The sequence below is a fragment of the Salmo trutta genome, chromosome 32 (assembly GCF_901001165.1).
Source record: "Salmo trutta chromosome 32, fSalTru1.1, whole genome shotgun sequence".
Classification (NCBI taxonomy): Eukaryota; Metazoa; Chordata; class Actinopteri; order Salmoniformes; family Salmonidae; genus Salmo; species Salmo trutta.
The window spans coordinates 12,119,569-12,142,508 of NC_042988.1; the positions used below are offsets into that span (position 1 = coordinate 12,119,569).

At 47.1% G+C, this 22,940-nt stretch overlaps 1 protein-coding gene across 1 annotated transcript in view; it reads left to right on the top strand.

Annotated features, from left to right (window-relative positions):
• Positions 1–22,940, top strand: part of LOC115171092 (SH3 and cysteine-rich domain-containing protein 2) — a 43,944-nt gene that overhangs the window by 18,336 nt on the left and 2,668 nt on the right. Inside the window, exons 3-10 of the mRNA XM_029727596.1 lie at positions 12,784–12,878; positions 15,821–15,911; positions 16,963–17,081; positions 17,478–17,544; positions 17,741–17,829; positions 17,943–18,031; positions 22,175–22,226; positions 22,749–22,886. Of these exons, the coding sequence (XP_029583456.1) occupies positions 12,784–12,878; positions 15,821–15,911; positions 16,963–17,081; positions 17,478–17,544; positions 17,741–17,829; positions 17,943–18,031; positions 22,175–22,226; positions 22,749–22,886 (740 nt within the window). The remainder of the gene's footprint in view (positions 1–12,783; positions 12,879–15,820; positions 15,912–16,962; positions 17,082–17,477; positions 17,545–17,740; positions 17,830–17,942; positions 18,032–22,174; positions 22,227–22,748; positions 22,887–22,940) is intronic.

Here is a 22,940-nt window from a genome sequence, read left to right on the forward strand (position 1 = left end):
ATACTCTTTTCCTCTTTGCTAAATCTACTTCCTGTCACCATGATTGATTGCAGAAGCTATTTTATTCCTCTTTGTTTTTGCTTGTGTTTGCTTACGTCATCATTTTTTCTTCAACGCACCAGCTGATCCAGCTGTCCTGTAGCCTGCCTCATCGCTCCCAGTCTCTTCTCTCTCTCTCCCAGTCTCTCCTCTCTCTCTCTCCCAGTCTCTCCTCTCTCTCTCCCAGTCTCTCCTCTCTCTCTCCCAGTCTCTCCTCTCTCTCTCCCAGTCTCTCCTCTCTCTCTCCCAGTCTCTCCTCTCTCTCTCCCAGTCTCTCCTCTCTCTCTCCCAGTCTCTCTGTCTCTCCTCTCTCTCTCCCAGTCTCTCCTCTCTCTCTCCCAGTCTCTCCTCTCTCTCTCCCAGTCTCTCCTCTCTCTCTCCCAGTCTCTCTGTCTCTCCTCTCTCTCTCCCAGTCTCTCCTCTCTCTCTCCCAGTCTCTCTGTCTCTCCTCTCTCTCTCCCAGTCTCTCCTCTCTCTCTCCCAGTCTCTCCTCTCTCTCTCCCAGTCTCTCCTCTCTCTCTCCCAGTCTCTCTGTCTCTTCTCTCTCTCTCCCAGTCTCTCCTCTCTCTCTCCCAGTCTCTCCTCTCTCTCTCCCAGTCTCTCCTCTCTCTCTCCCAGTCTCTCTGTCTCTCCTCTCTCTCTCCCAGTCTCTCCTCTCTCTCTCCCAGTCTCTCCTCTCTCTCTCCCAGTCTCTCCTCTCTCTCCCAGTCTCTCCTCTCTCTCTCCCAGTCTCTCCTCTCTCTCTCTCCCAGTCTCTCTGTCTCTCCTCTCTCTCTCCCAGTCTCTCCTCTCTCTCTCCCAGTCTCTCCTCTCTCTCTCCCAGTCTTTCTGTCTCTCCTCTCTCTCTCCCAGTCTCTCCTCTCTCTCTCCCAGTCTCTCCTCTCTCTCTCCCAGTCTCTCTGTCTCTCCTCTCTCTCTCCCAGTCTCTTCTCTCTCTCTCCCAGTCTCTCCTCTCTCTCTCCCAGTCTCTCCTCTCTCTGTCTCTCCTCCCTCTCTCCCATCTCTCCTCTCTCTGTCTCTCCTCTCTCTGTCTCTCCTACCCCAGTCTCTCCTCTCCCAGTCTCTCTCTCTCTCTCTCCTCTCCCAGTCTCTCCTCTCTCTGTCTCTCTCTCTCTTAGTCTCTTATCAGTCTCTCCTCTCTCTGTTTCTCCTCTCTCTGTCTCTCCTCTCTCTGTCTCTCCTCTCCCAGTCTCTCCTCTCTCTGTCTCTCCTCTCTCTCTCCCAGTCTCTCCTCACTCTGTCTTTCCTCTCTCTGTCTCGCCTCTCCCAGTCTCTCATCTCCCAGTCTCTCCTCTCCCTGTCTCTCCTCTCTCTGTCTCTCCTCTCCCAATCTCTCCTCTCCCAGTCTCTCCTCTCTCTCTCTCCTCTCTCTCTCCCAGTCTCTCCTCTCTCTCTCCCAGTCTCTCCTCTCTCTCCCAGTCTCTCTGTCTCTCCTCTCTATCTCCCAGTCTCTCCTCTCTCTCCCAGTCTCTCCTCTCTCTCCCAGTCTCTCCTCTCTCTCTCTCCCAGTCTCTCCTCTCTCTCCCAGTCTCGTTCGCTCTCCCAATCTCTCTGTCCCCTCTTTCTCCCAGTCTCTCCTCTCTCTTCCAGTCTCTTCCAGTCTCTCCTCGCTCCTCTCTGTCTCTCCTCTCTCTTCCAGTCTCTCCTCTCTCTCTCCCAGTCTCTCCTCTCTCTGTCTCTCCTCTCTCTCTCCCAGTCTCTCCTCTCTCTCTCTCCCAGTCTCGTTCGCTCTCCCAATCTCTCTGTCCCCTCTTTCTCCCAGTCTCTCCTCTCTCTTCCAGTCTCTTCCAGTCTCTCCTCGCTCCTCTCTGTCTCTCCTCTCTCTTCCAGTCTCTCCTCTCTCTCTCCCAGTCTCTCCTCTCTCTGTCTCTCCTCTCTCTGTCTCTCCTCTCCCAGTCTCTCCTCTCTCTGTCTCTCCTCTCTCTCTCCCAGTCTCTCCTCTCCTCTCTCTGTCTCTCTCTCTCAGTCTCTTATCAGTCTCTCCTCACTCTCTTTCCTCTCTCTGTCTCGCCTCTCCCAGTCTCGCCTCTCCCAGTCTCTCCTCTCCCAGTCTCTCCTCTCCCAGTCTCTCCTCTCCCAGTCTCTCATCTCTCTGTCTCTCCTCTCCCAATCTCTCCTCTCCCAGTCTGTCCTCTCCCAGTCTCTCCTCTCTCTGTCTCTCCTCTCTCTCTCCCAGTCTCTCCTCTCCCAGTCTCTCCTCTCTCTGTCTCTCCTCTCTCTCCCAATCTCTCCTCTCTCTCCCAGTCTCTCCTCTCCCAGTCTGTACTCTCTCTGTCTCTCCTCTCTCTGTCTCTCCTCTCTCTCCCAGTCTGTCCTCTCCCAGTCTCTCCTCTCTCTGTTTCTCCTCTCACTCTCAGTCTGTCCTCTCCTCTCCCAGTCTCTGCTCTCTCTGTCTCTCCTCTCACTCCCAGTCTGTCCTCTCCTCTCCCAGTCTCGCCTCTCCCAGTCTCTCCTCTCTCTGTCTCTCCTCTCTCTGTCTCTCCTCTCCCAGTCTCTCCTCTCTCTCTCTCCCAGTCTCTCCTCTCCCTGTCTCTCCTCTCCCAGTCTCTCCTCTCTCTGTCTCTTCTCTCTCTCTCTGTCTCTCCTCTCTCTCCCAATCTCTCCTCTCTCTCCCAGTCTCTCCTCTCCCAGTCTGTACTCTCTCTGTCTCTCCTCTCTCTGTCTCTCCTCTCTCTGTCTTTCCTCTCTCTGTCTCTCCTCTCTCTCCCAGTCTGTCCTCTCCCAGTCTCTCCTCTCTCTGTTTCTCCTCTCACTCCCAGTCTGTCCTCTCCTCTCCCAGTCTCTGCTCTCTCTGTCTCTCCTCTCACTCCCAGTCTGTCCTCTCCTCTCCCAGTCTCGCCTCTCCCAGTCTCTCCTCTCTCTGTCTTCTCTCTCGCTCTGTCTCTTATCAGTCTCTCCTCTCTCTGTCTCTCCTCTCTCTCTCCCAGTCTCTCCTCTCTTTCTCCCAGTCTCTCCTCTCTCTGTCTCTCCTCTCTCTCTGTCTCTTATCAGACTCTCCTTTCTCTACCAGTCTCTCCTCTCTCTCTCTGTCTCTCCTCTCTCTGTCTCTCCTCTCTCTCCCAGTCGCCCCTCTCTCAGTCTCTCCTCTCTCTCTGTCTCTTATCAGACTCTCCTTTCTCTCCCAGTCTCTCCTCTCTGTCTCTGTCTCTCCTCTCTCTGTCTCTCCTCTCTCTGTCTCTCCTCTCTCTCTCCCAGTCTCTCTTCTCTCTCCCAGTCTCTCTTCTCTCTCTGTCTCTCCTCTCTTTCTCCCAGTCTCTCATCTCTCTCTCCCAGTTTCTCCTCTCTCTCTCCCAGTCACCCCTCTCTCCCAGTCTCTCATCTCTCTTCTCTGTCTCTCTTCTCTCTCCCAGTTTCTCTTCTCCCTCCCAGTCTCTCCTTTCTCTCCCAGTCTCTCCTCCCCCTCCCAGTTTGTAACAGAACTGAGCTTGAGCAAATAGAAGATTCAGATCAGTTCATGTATTTTTTGGTTTGTGTTTCCACGTCTTTGTTATGGATAGGGCTCTAGACTAAATCCTTCTAAACATTAGTTTTGGCACCAGTGAATAAGTAAACCTTGAACTGGAAATAAATTGTTTGGACGACTCAAAACAATGCAGCTGAATGACATAGGGATTGTCTTCTCACTCTCCAACATATAAAAGAAAAACGCAAAACGAATTATATCAACAAAAAGGACAAAGAATATTTCTCCACTCTAACTAGGCTTGTTCCTAAGACAATGCTTGATGAGAATTGGTGTGACTAAAAACCAAATAGAACCCAAATGCCTCCAGCTGGTTGTCAGTCTCTCCATGTTTTGAGAGGAACCATTGATAATGCACTGCTTAGTTCAGCAGGCAGTGCCAGCACAATAGAAGTAGGGCAGTGCTTGATCAACCCTCTCTGGATGACTGAGATGAGATTTACATCAAACAGGAACCTGCTTTGATCACATGCCAACCGTGTTTATTACTACATTCTGTCTCTCTCTCCTTCTCTCTCTCAACCTCCCCCTCTCTCTCTCTTTTCTCTCTATCTCTAACCACTCTCTCTCTCTCAACCTCCCTCTCTCTCTCTTTTCTCTCTCTAACCACTCTCTCTCTCAACCTCCCCCTCTCTCTCTTTTCTCTCTCTCTCTAACCACTCTCTCTCTCTCAACCTCCCCCTCTCTCTCTCTTTTCTCTCTCTCTCTAACCACTCTCTCTCTCAACCTCCCCCCTCTCTCTCTTTTCTCTCTCTCTCTAACCACTAATCTCTCTCCCCCTCTCTCCTCTCTCTCTCAATTCAATTCAAGGGGCTTTATTGGCATGGGAAACATATGTTAACATTGCCAAAGCAAGTGAAGTAGATAATATACAAAAGTGAAATAAGCAATAAAAATGAACAGTAAACATTACACTCACAGAAGTTCCAAAATAATGAAGACATTACAAATGTCATCATGTCATACAGTGTTGTAACGATGTGCAAATGGTTAAAGTACAAAAGGGAAAATAAATAAACATAAATATGGGTTGTATTTACAAAGGTGTTTGTTCCTCACTGGTTGCCCTTTTCTTGTGGCAACAGGTCGCAAATCTTGCTGCTGTGATGACACATTGTGGTATTTCACCCAGTAGATATGGGAGTTGGGTATGTTTTCGAATTCTTTGTGGATCTGTGTAATCTGAGGGAAATATGTGTCTCTAATATGGTCATACATTTGGCAGGAGGTTAGGAAGTGCAGCTCAATTTCCACCTCATTTTGTGGGCAGTGTGCACATAGCCTGTCTTCTCTTGAGAGCCAGGTCTGCCTACGGCGGCCTTTCTCAATAGCAAGGCTATGCTCACTGAGTCTGTACATAGTCAAAGCTTTTCTTAAGTTTGGGTCAGTCACAGTGGTCAGGTATTCTGCCATTGTGTACTCTCTGTTTAGGGCCAAATAGCATTCTAGTTTGCTCTGTTTTTTTGGTAATTCTTTCCAATGTGTCAAATAATTATCCTTTTGTTTTCTCATGATTTGGTTGGGTCTAATTGTGTTGCTGTCCTGGGGCTCTGTGGGGTCTGTTTGTGTTTGTGAAAAGAGTCCCAGGACCAGCTTGCTTAGGGGACTCTTCTCCAGGTTCATCTCTCTGTAGGTGATGGCTTTTTTATGGAAGGTTTGGGAATCGCTTCCTTTTAGGTGGTTGTACAATTTAACGGCTCTTTCTGGATTGTGATAATTAGCGGTATCGGCCTAATTCTGCTCTGCATGCATTATTTGGTGTTTTACATTGTACACGGAGGATATTTTTGCAGAATTCTGCATGCAGAGTTTCAATTTGGTGTTTGTCCCATTTTGTGAATTCTTGGTTGGTGAGCAGACCCCAGACCTCACAATCATAAAGGGCAATGTGTTCTATAACTGATTCAAGTATTTTTAGCCAGATCGTAATTGGTATGTCGAATTTTATGTTCCCTTTGATGGCATAGAAGGCCCTTCTTGCCTTGTCTCTCAGATCGTTCACTGCTTTGCGGAAGTTACCTGTGGCGCTGATGTTTAGGCCAAGGTATGTATAGTTTTTTGTGTGCTTTAGGGCAACGGTGTCTAGATGGAATTTGTATTTGGGGTCCTGGCAACTGGACCTTTTTTGGAACACCATTATTTTTGTCTTACTGAGATTTACTGTCAGGGCCCAGGTCTGGCAGAATCTGTGCAGAAGATCTAGGTGCTGCTGTAGGTCCTCCTTGGTTGGTGACAGAAGCACCAGATCATCAGCAAACAGTAGACATTTGACTTCAGAGTCTAGTAGGGTGAGGCCGGGTGCTGCAGACTGTTCTAGTGCCCTCGCCAATTCGTTGATATATATGTTGAAGAGAGTGGGGCTTAAGCTGCATCCCTGTCTCACCCCAAGGCCCTGTGGGAAGAAATGTGTGTGTTTTCTGCCTATTTTAACCGAAAACATGTTTGTGTACATGGATTTTATAATGTTGTATGTTTTTCCCCCAACACCACTTTCCATCAATTTGTATAGCAGACCCTCATGCTAAATTGAGTCGGAGGCTTTTTTAAGTCAACAAAGCATGAGAAGACTTTGCCTTTGTTTTGGTTTGTTTGTCAATTAGGGTGTGCAGGGTGAATACGTGGTCTGTCGTACGATAATTTGGTAAAAAGCCAATTTGACATTTGCTCAGAACATTGTTTTCACAGAGGAAATGTACAAGTCGGCTGTTAATGATAATGCTGAGGATTTTCCCAAGGTTGCTGTTGATGCATATCCCACGGTAGTTATTGGGGTCAAATTTGTCTCCACTTTTGTGGATTGGGGTGATCAGTCCTTGGTTCCAAATAGTGGGGAAGATGCCAGAGCTAAGGATGATGTTAAAGAGTTTTAGTATAGCCAATTGAAATTTGTTGTCTGTATATTTTATCATTTCATTGAGGATACCATCAACACCACAGGCCTTTTTGGGTTGGAGGGTTTTTATTTTGTCCTGTAGTTCATTAAAGGTAATTGGAGAATCCAGTGGGTTCTGGTAGTCTTTAATAGTTGATTCTAAGATTTGTATTTGATCATGTGTATGTTTTTGCTGTTTGTTCTTTGTTATAGAGCCAAAAAGATTGGAGAAATGGTTTACCCATACATCTCCATTTTGGATAGATAATTCTTCGTGTTGTTGTTTGTTTAATGTTTTCCAATTTTCACAGAAGTGGTTAGATTCTATGGATTCTTCAATTACGTTGAGCTGATTTCTGACGTGCTGTTCCTTCTTTTCCCGTAGTGTATTTCTATATTGTTTTAGTGATTCAACATAGTGATGGCTTAGACTCAGGTTTTCTGGGTCTCTATGTTTTTGGTTGGACAGGTTTCTCAATTTCTTTCTTACGTTTTTGCATTCTTCATCAAACCATTTGTCATTGTTGTTCATTTTCTTCGGTCAAATATACTGTTTAGATTTTCTACTGCCAAGTTTACACCTTCACTATTACAGTGGAACATTTTGTCCAAGGAGTTGTCTAAAAGGGATTGAATTTGTTGTTGCCTAATTGTTTTTGGTAGGTTTCCACACTACATTCCTTCGATCTATAGCATTTCTTAATATTACTCAGTTCTATTGGATTTGATGCCTCATGATTGAGTATTGCTCTGTTCAAGTAGACTGATTTTGCTGTGATCTGATAGGGGTGTCAGTGGGCTGACTGTGAATGCTCTGAGAGACTCTGGGTTTAGGTCAGTGATAAAGTAGTCTACAGTACTACTGCCAAGAGATGAGCTATAGGTGTGCCTACCATAGGAGTCCCCTCGAAGCCTACCATTGACTATGTACACAATACCCAGCGTGTGACAGAGCTGCAGGAGTTGTGACCCGTTTTTGTTGGTTATGTTGTCATAGTTGTGCCTTGGGGGGCATATGGGGGAGGGAATGCTGTCACCTCCAGGCAGGTGTTTGTCCCCCTGTGTGCTGAGGGTGTCAGGTTCTTGTCCAGTTCTGGCATTTAGGTCGCCACAGACTAGTACATGTCCCTGGGCCTGGAAATGATTGATTTCCCCCTCCAGGAGGGAGAAGCTGTCTTCATTAAAGTATGGGGATTCTAGTGGGGTGATATAGGTAGCACACAGGAGGACATTTTTCTCTGTTAAGATAATTTCCTTTTGAATTTCTAGCCAAATGTAAAATGTTCCTGTTTTGATTAATTTAATGGAGTGAGTTAGGTCTGCTCTATACCAAATTAGCATACCCCCTCAGTCCCTTCCCTGTTTCACACCTGGTAGTTTGGTGGATGGGACTACCAGCTCTCTGTAACCTAGAGGGCAACCAGTGGGTCCGTGTCCTCTACACCAGATTTCTTGTAGGATGACAATGTCTGTATTTTCGATTTCTTTGATTAAGTCCAGGTTCCTGCTCTTTAGGCCAAAGGCAGATGACCTTAGGCCTTGGATATTCCAGGATGAGATAGTGAAGGCTTTGTGTTCCATAAAGTGTCCAATGTTGTTGATCATGCAGTTTGGCCACAGGCCAGTAAGTGTGAGCAGAGTCTGCTGAGCATCTGGTACATGCCATTGCTTTGGGCTAGTGTAAGAGTGGAGGTTGGGCCTGTTTGCCTGCTCACTGCCTGGGCGTATGTGTAACTTCCATGTTGAGGCCCTCTTTGTGGGGGTGGGGTGCATGGGGTGGGCAGGAGGGGCATAGGTCTGAGGGGGCCTAAATGGGGTGTGGGCATGGTTGACTTGGGGGGTGGGGGTTGATTGGTTGGGGTGGGGGGGTGGATGTGGATGTGGTCTCGGCGGGGGTCTTCTATGTGTAGGTCTGGGGGGGTCCCGCAGGTCTGGGAGAGTGTCTCGCTGGTCTGGGCGGGGTGTTTATTGATCTGTTGCTCCTGTGTGAGTTTTGGGGCTGTGTTTGAGAGCGATGTCCTTTAGGGTCCGGGCGAAGGTGGGCACTGCTGCTTTGTGTAGGTGGACCTGGTCATAGAGGCTGTTCAATTCTAGGGTGGAGTGGTGGGCAAGGTAAACATTTGGTTTTGAGGCACAGTCACGGGAAATACTTGTGTTTTCCCACTGTATGGTAGCAGGGTGGAAGTCTTTTCATGGTAGCAGGGTGGATATAACCACTTGTGCATTGGGGAAAGTAGAAGAAGCTTTTTCAATCACTCCCTTCAGTTCTGTGGCCACCCTTTCCTGCTGTGCTCTCAGGTCGTTTGTGCCTGTGTGTATTATTATGTGGCTGGGTGACCTTAGTTGGTCCTCAGACAGAAGCACTAGGGCACGCTGGGTGTTTGGACACCAGAGTTTAGACACACTGTGTTTTGGAAAAAGTTTATTTTCTTGTATATATTTCCCGTTTGAGACCATAAGGAGTGCAATCTGTGTCTTGTGTATGTCCTCAGTGGGTGTGGGGTATCAGGAGTGGCTGACAGGGGGGGGGTGCTCAGAGGGGGTAAGATCCCCTGGGCTTGGGGTTCTTCATTTGTCTGTTCTGCTGTGATGTCGACGCTATGGTCAGGGTCTGGGGTGGACTGTTCTGCTGTGATGTCGAGGCTATGGTCAGGGTCTGGTGTGGAATGTTCTGCTGTGATGTCGACGCTATGGTCAGGGTCTGGGGTGGACTGTTCTGCTGTGATGTCGACGCTATGGTCAGGGTCTGGGGTGGACTGTTCTGCTGTGATGTCGACGCTATGGTCAGGGTCTGGTGTGGACTGTTCTGCTGTGATGTAGACGTGGTCAGGGTCTGGGGTGGACTGTTCTGCTGTGATGTAGACACTATGGTCAGGGTCTGGTGTGGACTGTTCTGCTGTGATGTAGACACTATGGTCAGGGTCTGGGGTGGACTGTTCTGCTGTGATGTAGACGTGGTCAGGGTCTGGGGTGGACTGTTCTGCTGGGATGTCGACGTGGTCAGGGTCTGGTGTGGACTGTTCTGCTGTGATGTCGACGTGGTCAGGGTCTGGAGTGGACTGTTCTGCTGTGATGTAGACACTATGGTCAGGGTCTGGGGTGGACTGTTCTGCTGTGGTGTCTACGCTATGGTCAGGGTCTGGGGTGGACTGTTCTGCTGTGATGTCGACGTGGTCAGGGTCTGGGGTGGACTGTTCTGCTGTGATGTCGACGCTATGGTCAGGGTCTGGGGTGGACTGTTCTGCTGTGATGTAGACACTATGGTCAGGGTCTGGGGTGGACTGTTCTGCTGTGATGTAGACGTGGTCAGGGTCTGGTGTGGACTGTTCTGCTGTGATGTCGACGCTATGGTCAGGGTCTGGGGTGGACTGTTCTGCTGTGATGTAGACACTATGGTCAGGGTCTGGGGTGGACTGTTCTGCTGTGATGTAGACACTATGGTCAGGGTCTGGGGTGGACTGTTCTGCTGTGATGTAGACGCTATGGTCAGGGTCTGGGGTGGACTGTTCTGCTGTGGTGTCAACACTATGGTCAGGGTCTGGGGTGGACTGTTCTGCTGTGATGTAGACACTATGGTCAGGGTCTGGTGTGGACTGTTCTGCTGTGATGTAGACGCTATGGTCAGGGTCTGGGGTGGACTGTTCTGCTGTGATGTAGACGCTATGGTCAGGGTCTGGGGTGAACTGTTCTGCTATGATGTCAACACTATGGTCAGGGTCTGGGGTGGACTGTTCTGCTGTGATGTCAACACTATGCTCAGGGTCTGGGGTGGACTGTTCTGCTGTGATATAGACACTATGGTCAGGGTCTGGGGTGGACTGTTCTGCTGTGATGTCGACGCTATGGTCAGGGTCTGGTGTGGACTGTTCTGCTGTGATGTCAACACTATGGTCAGGGTCTGGGGTGGACTGTTCTGCTGTGATGTCGACGCTATGGTCAGGGTCTGGGGTGGACTGTTCTGCTGTGATGTAGATGTGGTCAGGGTCTGGGGTGGACTGTTCTGCTGTGATGTCAACACTATGGTCAGGGTCTGGTGTGGACTGTTCTGCTGTGATGTCGACGTGGTCAGGGTCTGGGGTGGACTTTTCTGCTGTGATGTAGACGTGGTCAGGGTCTGGGGTGGACTGTTCTGCTGTGATGTCGACGCTATGGTCAGGGTCTGGGGTGGACTGCTCTGCTGTGATGTCGACGCTATGGTCAGGGTCTGGGGTGGACTGTTCTGCTGTGATGTCAACACTATGGTCAGGGTCTGGGGTGGACTGTTCTGCTGTGATGTCGACGCTATGGTCAGGGTCTGGTGTGGACTGTTCTGCTGTGGTGTAGACGTGGTCAGGGTCTGGGGTGGACTGTTCTGCTGTGGTGTCGAGACTTTTGTCGGGAGCTGAGGTGGGCTGTTCTGCTGGCTTCTCTACGGGGGTGCCCACCTTTCTAGTAGGTTGTTCTCTCTCACACGCCATCCCCTCACCCTCTCCTCCAGCACTCTGATCCTCTCCTCCATCCCCCTCACCCTCCAGCACTCTGATCCTCTCCTCCATCCCCCTCACCCTCTCCTCCAGCACTCTGATCCTCTCCTCCATCCCCCTCACCCTCTCCTCCAGCACTCTGATCCTCTCCTCCATCCCCCTCACCCTCCAGCACTCTGATCCTCTCCTCCATCCCCCTCACCCTCTCCTCCAGCACTCTGATCCTCTCCTCCATCCCCCTCACCCTCTCCTCCAGCACTCTGATCCTCTCCTCCATCCCCCTCACCCTCTCCTCCAGAACTCTGATCCTCTCCTCCATCCCCTCACCCTCTCCTCCAGCACTCTGATGCTCTCCTCTAGTGCTCCGTTCTTCTCCTGCTCCTGCTTTCTCTCCTGTTGAAGTTGTCTCACCACAGTCCAGAGTGCAGATATGTCTCTCTCCACCTCCAGCTCTCCAGGTCTGGTTAAGAGGGTGTTGTTGTGCTGGACTGTTGTCTGGGTCTGTGCTGACTGGAGTGTAATCAACTGATATTTCAGCTCCACCTGCCTTACCTCCAGCTGGGTGAATGTATCCTTCATTTCAATAAGGGAGTAGTACTCTGTGCAGGGAGGTTGACTTTCCGCTTGGGGTTGCTCGTCTGAGGGGTTATATAATGAAGAGGTCTGGTCTGACCCGCTCTGGGTGGGGGTATCTTTCTCAAGGGAGAGCTTCTCCTGCTGAGCTAATTCTTTGATTAGGTGAAAGTCCAGCTGAAACTGTTTGGGGTTGGCCTGTACCAATACTGTTCCAGACTTATAGAGATTTATATTAGCTGACTCAGAGTCCTCGTTGTCTAGTATCCTGAGTAGAGGTCGACCGATTCTGATTTTTCAACGCCGATACCGATTATTGGCTGATCAAAAAAGCCGATGCCGATTAATCGTCTGATTTCCCCCCCCCCCCCCCCATGCCCCTGAATAAGGCAGTTAACCCACCGTTCCTAGGCCGTCATTGAAAATAAGTATGTGTTCTTAACTTACTTGCCAAGGTAAATAAATCAGCAAATCGGTGTCCAAAAATACCGATTGTTATGAAAACTTGAAATTGGCCCAAATTAATCGGCCATTCCGATTAATCGGTCGACCTCTAATCCTGAGTTTCCACCCCTTCGGTAACACCCCCCTCTTAACAGAGGGGTAGTGTGCTAATATAGCACTGTGCCATGCCAGGGGATGGTCTGTGTGGAAGATGAGGTTGCTGATGTTCCCATTTTTATAATAGTCAGCAAAAAGTGTCTCTTGATTTTCCATAAGGAGCTTCATTTTGTGCTATTTTTGTGTCTTATCATTCTTTACATACACAGGATACTGTATTTTAATTACCTCTGAACAGCGGGAGGCAGCTTCTAAGGTCTCTCCATTTGGTTGGAGAGTTGTATCAAGCTTGGGTAGCCTTAACTTAGCATTCAGTCCTTACAAAGTAATGTAATGTATTTTTATTCTTGGCTTTTGGAAATAAAATATACTGTAGCTTCAGACTAAACATTACTCACTCAGTTCCAGGTTGGATAGTGTTTTCAGGTTTCTGTTGTTTTCCAGAGCATTTGCTGTATAGGAATAATAATCTTTGGTAGTTGTAAGCCTTCCAGGTGATTCTGTAATTCAGGCCAAAATCAGGTTGTAGGTTTGAGTTTTGATTTGGAGTGAAGGTTATGTTGTAGAGGGTAGCATCCTGTATATGTTCCTGACAATTTTTTTTAGAGTTTATATAACTCAAAATCTATCTTTTTTTAAGAACATGCTGAAAAATGCAGGAGCTCATCTGCTCATTACCTCTCTCTCTCTCTCTCTGTCTGTCTGTCTGTCTGTCTGTCTGTCTGTCTGTCTGTCTGTCTGTCTGTCTGTCTGTCTGTCTGTCTGTCTGTCTGTCTGTCTGTCTGTCTGTCTGTCTGTCTGTCTGTCTGTAGGTAACTCTAAACAGGGTCTTCGGTGTAAAACCTGTAAGATGGGTGCTCACCTGTGGTGCACCTCAGAATTGTCCCAGCAGCCCTGCAATGGAAAGGTATGTCCCCTGCCCTGGTCTACAGATCTGGACACACACACACACACACACACACACACACACACACACACACACACATACATACACATACACACACACACTCCCCCCTTCCCACTGCCCCTTTCCCACACACACTCCCCCTGCAACCCAGCAGTACTGGCCCCAAGGCTGAATCAGTGCTTCTCTAGGTCCTGTCCATGTCAGTGGTCAGAGTGGTCCCTCTGGTAGAAGGCAGAAGCTCCCCTGTCTTAATTCTCCCTGTCTAAATATTCCCTATCTGTTTCAAACCACACATGATCTCTCTTGATCCCTTCAAGGATGCCAGATAGATGCCATTGGTATGCAGGGAAAGTCCGATCCCTGAACAACGTTGTTTGAAATTCACTGAGGAACTCAGGAGCTGTTGGATGTAGAAAGAAATACTGTACTGAGAAGTTGAGAGGGAGTGTGTGATAGAGGGAGGGAGGGAGGGAGGGATAGAGGGAGGGATGGAGGGAGAGAGAGGGATAGAGGGAAGGAGAGAGAGAGAGAGAGAGAGAGAGAGAGAGAGAGAGAGAGAGAGAGAGAGAGAGAGAGAGAGAGAGAGAGAGAGAGGGTAAAACATATGACATAATTAAATCAATGTATACTGGCAATACGTGCAGCATTAAAATTGGTAAGAAAAGAACAGAATTCTTTAACCAGGGGCGGGGCCTTCGTCAGGGTTGCAATCTGAGCCCTGCACTCTTCAATATTTACATTAACGAATTGGCCACTATTCTAGAAAAATCCTCAGCCCCTGGTGTTAGTCTCCACAATTCAGAAGTTAAATGCCTACTCTTCGCAGATGACCTATGCCTGCTGTCACCCACAGCACCTGGCCTACAGCAGAGCCTGGACCTGCTAGAGCAGTACTGCCAGACCTGGGCCCTGGCAGTAAACCCCAAAAAGACTAAAATAATGATTTTCCAGAGAAGATCCAGATCTCAGGGAATTAGACCAAAGTTCTCAATTGGTACAAAATATATAGAGTACTGTACACACTACAATTACTTAGGTCTAAAAATAAGCTCAACTGGACACCTTAATGAGGCAGTGAATGAACTGAGAGAGAAAGCACGCAGGGCATTCTACGCCATTAAAAAGCAAATTCAAATTGAAATACCTATTAAAATTTGGCTAAAACTAATTGAATATGTCATTGAACCAATTGCACTTTATGGCAGCGAGGTGTGGGGTCCACTTGCAAAACAAGATTTCATCAAATGGGACAAACACCCCATTGAAACCCTACATGCAGAGTTCTGTAAGATTCTCCTACGTGTCCAGAGGAAAACTACAAACAATGCATGCAGGGCAGAATTAGGCCAATATCCACCAATAATAAAAAATCAAAAAAGAGCAATTAAGTTTTGGAAACATCTAAAATACAGTGACCCCCTCTCATATCATTACCAAGCCCTGCAATGCCAAGAGCTGAGCAAAGAAAAGAGTTCCCTCATCCAGCTGGTCCTGGGGCTGAGTTCACAAACCTGTTCTACTAACACACTGAAGCCTCAGGACCAGAACATCCAATCAATCAGAATAAACCAAATTACAACACAGTCAAAACAAAACTACATTGCTTATTGGGAAACACAAGCACAAACACAAAGCAAAATGCAGTGCTATCTGGCCCTAAATCGACAGTACACTATGGCTAAATATTTGACCATGGTTACTGATCAAAACCTTAGAAAAACCTTGACAAAGTACAGGCTCAGTGAGCACAGCCTTGCCATTGAGAAGGGTAGACACAGGAAAACCTGGCTCCCTGTAGAGGAAAGGCTGTGCAACCACTGCACAACAGCAGAACCTGAGACGGAGCTGCATTTCCTGACAAAATGTCAAAAATATAAAACAATTAGAGAGTGTCATTTGAAACCCTTATTCAAGCTTTCAAAGACCTCTCTGATGAGGATAGGCTATCCATCCTGTTGGGGGAGGACGCAGAGAGCTGTGGGTTGGCAGCGCACTACATTGCTGCCTGCCATAAGTTGAGGGACAGTGTCTGACAGACCAATAAACCTGCACATGTCCTCAACTGTATGATTATTGTTATTGTTGAATGTATGGCTATATTGAGCGTTGGTTATTGTTGTTACTGTTGTCCCGTTGACAATTTTTGATTCTCATTTTTATTTATTTTTATATTGTAAATATCCAAAGTAAGCTTTGGCAATATGTACATTGTTACGTCATGCCAATAAAGCGAATTGAATTGAAAAAAATTGAATTGAATTGAATTGAATTGAATTGAGAGAGAGAGAGAGAGAGAGAGAGAGAGAGAGGGAGAGAGAGAGAGAGGGAGAGAGAGGGAGAGAGCGGGATAGAGGGAGGGGGAAGAGAGTGATAGTGAGATATGGGAGGATTCTCTACGATAAGCCAGAATATCTTTGGAAGGAACAAAGGAACACCATTCATCCCTGTAACTCTGCCCCTGCATTAAAACAATGCTGATAGCTCATCTCAATGTCAGCACACAGGGAAATCAATATCTCCATTGAAACAGTCCCCGTGCCTAATTCAGTGTGAAATTGTTTGTGTGTTCTGTGTGCAGTTGTGAAAGTGTAGGTAGGCTGTGTGCTTGTGTGAGTGTTTCAATATGTGTGTGTGTGTGTGCCCGCGCATGGTTGTGCGTGTTGAGACCCCGGCAGCAGGTTTAATTGATTTAAAATGAAGCCAGAGAAAACACAGGGATGTTAGCAATATTATTTCTCGCAGGATACTCGTGTATTGACTTTTGGAAACTGTTGGTCAGACTGTTGCTGCTAAGTCCGCCCTATCTCGTCCTCTCTCTCTACTTCAATTACTGTAATGTAATTCTATAAATTAGCTGAATATAAACCCATAACTACAGGCTATAAAAATGAATGAATGTAAACAGAAAATCCATATTATTCTCCCTCCTCTGTGTGTGTTAGTCTGGGGTCGGGGGCTTCAAGCGGAACTTCAGCTCTCCCATGTTGGTCAACGAACAACTGGCTGTCGTCAAAGAGGTGCAGCCCACCCAAGGTGAGCATGCCCAGTAAAGTGTGTGTGTGTGTGTGTGTGTGTGGATTTGTGTATCTGCAGCCATGTGTGGGGTGTCGTGCATGAAGACGTCTGTGTATTCTGCACGTGTCTATCTGCATGTGTGTGTCGTATCCTAGCCCTGCGAGGAAGTGGACGTGATTAATGTCTTTCACCCTATAGAATAGATCTTTATGAATAAGGGTCAGCTCTCATTCCACCTGCTGTCCTTTCCTTCTTCCCTGTTTCCTTCCTCCTTCCATCCATCAGTGTTCCGTTAACCTGCCCCCTCGCTCCCACCACCATAACCCCAGGTCTGTCACTTTGACGTCTGGGCTTGTATTCCAAAATGGGACCCGATCCCCTTGGCCCTGTCAAAAGTAGGGCACTATAAAGGGAATAGGGTGCTGTTTGGGACTTACCTTGGGTCTGAGCCAGGGCAGGCTTGGATTATCACCTGTCATTACACACATCAGGTAATACAGAACAGCCCATCTGGCTGCCGTTACAGTGACTGTGGAGCAGGGAAATGACTGGTTTAGTTAAATCTAGGTTTAAATTGATGGAGCTCTACCTGGAATAGAGAACTAGTCCCAACTGATTCTCACTCTGACTGAACCTCTGAGAAAACATCAACTCAATACAGCCTTTACCACTAATGCTTGACTTTCATCTCACAGAACACTGAAACGACAGTGTACTTCCTGAAAATACAATGTGCAAACTTGTAAAGAGCCTTGTACTTTACTGGTGCCCTCTGTCAGATCTTCAGCAGGTCACTGTCTGTCTGGGACTGTGTCATTACAGCTATATTTAGAGCTCTGGGCTGGGCTTCCCTTAAAGTCAGTTATGATGGCAGTTATACGTATGATCCCAATCTGTGATGCTGCTTCTACAAGGTTGTGTGTGTGTGTGTGTGTGTGTGTGTGTGTGTGTGTGTGTGTGTGCGTGCGTGCGTGCGTGCGTGCGTGCGTGCGTGTGCATGTCTGCTTGCACGTGTGCGTGTCTGTGCGTGTGTTCCTGTAAAGGTTTAAATATCTGTGTGTGTTTTCAGGGGCAGGCCGGGGGCGAGGGGTGGACCCTATTTACGCAGCCCTGCGCTATGGGACATCCCTGGCACAGATGAGCCGCTCCAGTTTCGGGAGCGTGTCCGAGTCGCCCACGCACAGCCAGGTATGACGTCACCACCTGTACCACGGGGACACGCAGCCTGTTAATTAGTGACTCTATAGAGGGGGACTTCACCTTCATGTGACCCTGTATTCAATCTTCACATGTTCACCTGCATGTTTTCTCTTGTCCTGTTGTGTTTCTAGCAATCCCAGCAATTCTCCCTCACTTAAACTAGCATTCTTAGCTACAGTATATCTCTATCACTCAGAGCCTGAGAATCTGTTCTCAGTCAACTTACCTGGTAAAATAAGGGTTTGACGTAGAAAACGACAGAAACACATTTAGTGTCTCGATGTGTCCCGAGTTTGTCCTCTCTCACTCGGTTCCATCTTTTCCTCTATGATTTTTTTAGTCTTAAATCCCTCTTTTTCCATTTGTTTTTTTTCTGTTTCTCAGGGTGAAGGAGAGGAGGGGGAGCAGAGGCAGTACAGCATGGAGGAGGAGATGCCACAGGAGACAGGGGGTAAGAAAATGTGTGTGTGTGTGTGTGTGTGTCTGTTCACCTGTGTGTGCCCTCATGTACTTATGTGTGTGTGTGTATCTGTTCACCTGTGTGTGCCCTCATGTACTTATGTGTGTGTGTGTCTTGAGTATGTACATCCTTGCTTGCTGTCTGACCTGATCGTTCAGGCTGAGTGACCCATCTCCTTGTCTGTCAGACCTGCCTCAGTGTGAAAGCGAGAAGGCTGAACCTGAGGGTGGGGGCAGCGAGCAGCTCCAGGAGCCTGTGGAGGAAACCAGCGTGAAGGTACACACACACACACAGTCCTTTTCCTGCTAGCTGACCTTATGTTCAGAGACACTATATTTAACTAAAACGTTTACCGTCTGTATTCCTTCTCCCTGTCTGTGTCCATCCAGGTTCCCAAGCGTATTGAGGTTCACTCGATCCACACGTATGTAGCGCTCTACAAGTTCCTGCCTCAGGAGCACAATGACCTCGGACTAGAGTGAGTGATTGAATGGGGTCTGTTTGTGTGTCCGTCACAGTATTTTACAGCGTCTGTCATTTCTTCAAGATTAAAACATCCTTGCCATCTGTAGAAGGGACAATGTGAAGGAACCATTAAGGAGGTGCAGCCTGCTAATGGTAAAACACAATGACAATTACTGACCACACATACACACAGTCCGCTTTGGGGTGGGGGGGGGGGGCTGAACGATAAAGACACTGAAAATGAATTAGAGATGAAAGGATGAGGAGAAATGTGGAGGGACTAGATCGAGAGAACAGTTTGAAACAGACATGAGCACAGAGAGAGAGGAAAAAACAGGGGGGTGGGGGAAGGGAGAGACAAAAGAGATACAAAGAACGCCAGCAGAACAGAGAGAGGGTAGAAGGGAGTGAGAGGAAGAGGAAGAGGAGAAGGAAGGAAAGATAGAAGAGTATAAAGGTCAGGATGTGTGTTAGGGAGAGAAGAGAGCTGTTGATGCAGGTAATAAAGAGGTGCATCGCCATGGGGATGGTTCACAGCCATCTGGTGTCTCACGTGTGTGTGTGTGTGTGTGTGTGTGTGTGTGTGTGTGTGTGTGTGTGTGTGTGTGTGTGTGTGTGTGTGTGTGTGTGTGTGTGTGTGTGTGTGTGAGAGAGAGAGAGAGAGAGGCCAGGACGATCAAATAGGGCAGCAGAGCAAACACCCAAGGGACTTCATATAGAGCATTTGTGTAATGGGGACACTACATTAGCTCTGTGTATATAGGACAGTACAGTAGCTCTGTGTATATAGGACAGTACAGTAACTCTGTGTATACAGGACAGTACAGTAGCTCTGTGTATATAGGACAGTACACTAGCTCTGTATACAGGACAGTACAGTAACTCTGTGTATACAGGACAGTACAGTAGCTCTGTGTATACAGGACAGTACAGTAGCTCTGTGTATACAGGACAGTACAGTAGCTCTGTGTATACAGGACAGTACAGTAACTCTGTGTATACAGGACAGTACAGTAGCTCTGTGTATACAGGACAGTACACTAGCTCTGTATACAGGACAGTACACTAGCTCTGTATACAGGACAGTACAGTAGCTCTGTGTATATGGGACAGTACACTACTCTGTATACAGGACAGTACAGTAGCTCTGTGTATATAGGACAGTACAGTAGCTCTGTGTATACAGGACAGTACAGTAGCTCTGTGTATACAGGACAGTACAGTAACTCTGTGTATACAGGACAGTACAGTAGCTCTGTGTATACAGGACAGTACAGTAACTCTGTGTATACAGGACAGTACAGTAACTCTGTGTATACAGGACAGTACAGTAGCTCTGTGTATATAGGACAGTACAGTAGCTCTGTGTATAAAGGACAGTACAGTAGCTATGTGTATATAAGACAGTACAGTAACTCTGTGTATATAGGACAGTACACTAGCTCTGTATACAGGACAGTACAGTAACTCTGTGTATACAGGACAGTACAGTAGCTCTGTGTATATAGGACAGTACAGTAGCTCTGTGTATAAAGGACAGTACAGTAGCTCTGTGTATATAAGACAGTACAGTAACTCTGTGTATACAGGACAGTACAGTAGCTCTGTGTATATAGGACAGTACACTAGCTCTGTATACAGGACAGTACAGTAGCTCTGTGTATATAGGACAGTACACTAGCTCTGTATACAGGACAGTACAGTAACTCTGTGTATACAGGACGGTACAGTAGCTCTGTGTATACAGGACAGTACAGTAGCTCTGTGTATACAGGACAGTACAGTAACTCTGTGTATACAGGACAGTACAGTAGCTCTGTGTATACAGGACAGTACAGTAACTCTGTGTATACAGGACAGTACAGTAGCTCTGTGTATACAGGACAGTACAGTAGCTCTGTATACAGGACAGTACAGTAACTGTGTATACAGGACAGTACAGTAGCTCTGTATACAGGACAGTACAGTAACTCTGTGTATACAGGACAGTACAGTAGCTCTGTGTATATAGGACAGTACACTAGCTCTGTATACAGGACAGTACAGTAGCTCTGTGTATATAGGACAGTACACTAGCTCTGTATACAGGACAGTACAGTAGCTCTGTGTATACAGGACAGTACAGTAGCTCTGTATACAGGACAGTACAGTAGCTCTGTGTATACAGGACAGTACAGTAGCTCTGTGTATATAGGACAGTACAGTAACTCTGTGTATACAGGACAGTACAGTAGCTCTGTGTATATAGGACAGTACAGTAGCTCTGTGTATACAGGACAGTACAGTAGCTCTGTGTATACAGGACAGTACAGTAGCTCTGTGTATACAGGACAGTACAGTAGCTCTGTGTATATAGGACAGTACAGTAACTCTGTGTATACAGGACAGTACAGTAACTCTGTGTATACAGGACAGTACAGTAGCTCTGTGTATACAGGACAGTACAGTAGCTCTGTGTATATAGGACAGTACAGTAGCCCTGTGTATACAGGACAGTACAGTAGCTCTGTGTATATAGGACAGTACAGTAGCTCTGTGTATACAGGACAGTACAGTAGCTCTGTGTATATAGGACAGTACAGTAACTCTAGCTCTGTATACAGGACGGTACAGTAGCTCTGTGTATACAGGACAGTACAGTAACTCTGTGTATACAGGACAGTACAGTAGCTCTGTGTATATAGGACAGTACACTAGCTCTGTATACAGGACGGTACAGTAGCTCTGTGTATATAGGACAGTACAGTAGCTCTAGCTCTGTATATAGGACAGTGGATACTGGATAGTCTGTGTACATGAGTCTGATTCATGTTTATGTATTTGTGAGTGATGTGTGCTTGTGCATAGGGCTGTGATGGTCATGGAATTTTGGATGATGGTAACTGGCCAGCCAAATGACCGCGGTCACCGTAATAACTGTTCAAATAGCCTGGGGGGAAAAAATATACACATTTTCTCCTTTCCTCTGCTCCTGACTGCATGTGCTGCCATATAAATAGAATTAATAGAATGGGCATCCTCATTCAAGTCCATGGTGCTGTGATTTGTTGATTCAACTCAACTGACATTACAAAAAAATACATTCCATTGCATGAGCCACATCAGTCAACATCATTTGAATGAACATTCTACATTACCATGGAAATGATTGCATCAGAATATCAAACAGCCATTGCAAGGGAAGGGGGAGTTGCCTAGGCTGCTGAAGGCTCGTTTGCTACAACACCTTGCTTGTTTCAGCAAGGAGAAACAAAGTTTCATCGTGTTGTTAAGAGTCCGTGTTACCGCAGATATGGACTTAACCGCACGAATGCTCGGCCGTCCCGTCTTCAGTCAGCCCACAGCTCCACAAAAAAAATAAATCATCACAATAATGTTTTTTCTTTAAACGGTTATGACGGTTATTTTGTTTTCATGTCGGTCTTCGTCCATAACCGTTGGTTACACACCTATACCGTAGTTGTGCCAGCTCTATGTCGTACATGCATGTCTGCGTGTGCGTGTTTTTTTGGGAGGGGGATATGTGAGTTATTCTGTATGTGTAAATTGTGTGTGTGTGTGTTTGCACAGATACGTGCGTGCGTCTGTGAGTGAGAGAAAGTTTGAGAGGGAGAAAGAGCAAGACACAGTCACCGTTTGTCAGACACCATGCTTGCCACTGATTGGTGCTATTTCGTCAGTTACACATCCAATGATTGTTGCTGTTTTAAACATAATTTTTGTGTGTAGGAATCAAAGTCACCTGTTCCTTACCTACATTTTATTCATTTAGCAGACACTCTTATCCACAGCGACTAGGGTTAAGTGCCTTGATCAAGGGCACATCAACTGATTTTTCACCTAGTCGGCTCGGGGAATTGAACCAACGACCTTTCGGTTTATGGACCGACACTCTTTGCTGCTAGGATACCAGTCGCCACCTCTGAGTCATGGGAGGGGAGTTAATCCCAAGTGAACAGTAGCATGCTGTGTACAAAGATACACCACACAGAGTTTGAAATCATGAACACACTCTCCCTGTATGAGTCTCTTCTCTTTTTTCAATGCTGGCTTTAATGTACTCTCTCCCCCCCCTGCTTTTTCTCTCCCCTCTTCCCTCCTTCCCCCCCACCCCCCTTCCCTTATCTTCCTCTCTGTCTTTCTTTCTCTCTCTCAGGCCTGGTGATCGGGTGCTGGTCACTGATGATTCTAATGAAGAGTGGTGGAAGGTGGGCAATTAATGATCTACACCACTGTAAATGTGTGTGTGTGTGTGTGTGTGGTGTGTGTGTGCGCTAGTTAGTTAGGCGTGTGAGTATGAACTGTATCACCTGCCATATTGTTGGCCTCTCCTAAACATCCAGACAGTCAAAAATAGAAACATCATTTCCTCCGAAAATCGCTTTAAGAGGGAAACATAATGAATTTAACTAGCGTTGCGACCTGAAAGAGCTTTTTATTGAGTCGGTAATGAGCTTCAGTCACTCTCAATGTTCTGGATATGGTTGCGTTCAGTCTCTCGCAGAGAGGAGCGAGGCTCCGTATTAACCCTTCAGTTAATACGAAGAGCACTGGTACAGAAACACATAAACAGGTCTCCATTTTATGGGATGGTTTACAAAACACTGAAAATCATACACATCCAGACAAAGTAAATTAGAACATAATTGTGAACACCCAACTCCGTGGATACAGAACTGAATTTATTTGAATGTATGTCATATTTACTCTATGTGTCATCTGTGTGACAGGGAAAGAGTGGAGACAAGGTGGGCTTCTTCCCTGCTAACTTCGTCCAGAGGGTGCGCCCAGGGGAGAGGGTGTGGAGGGTCACCCAGCCTGTCCCTGCCAGCCGAGGGATGGGCCACATGCCAGTGAAGGAGGATCAGGTGAGACACTCATTTTGTCTCGTCTTTCTTCCTTTGCCCTGTAGTTGTGCCAAA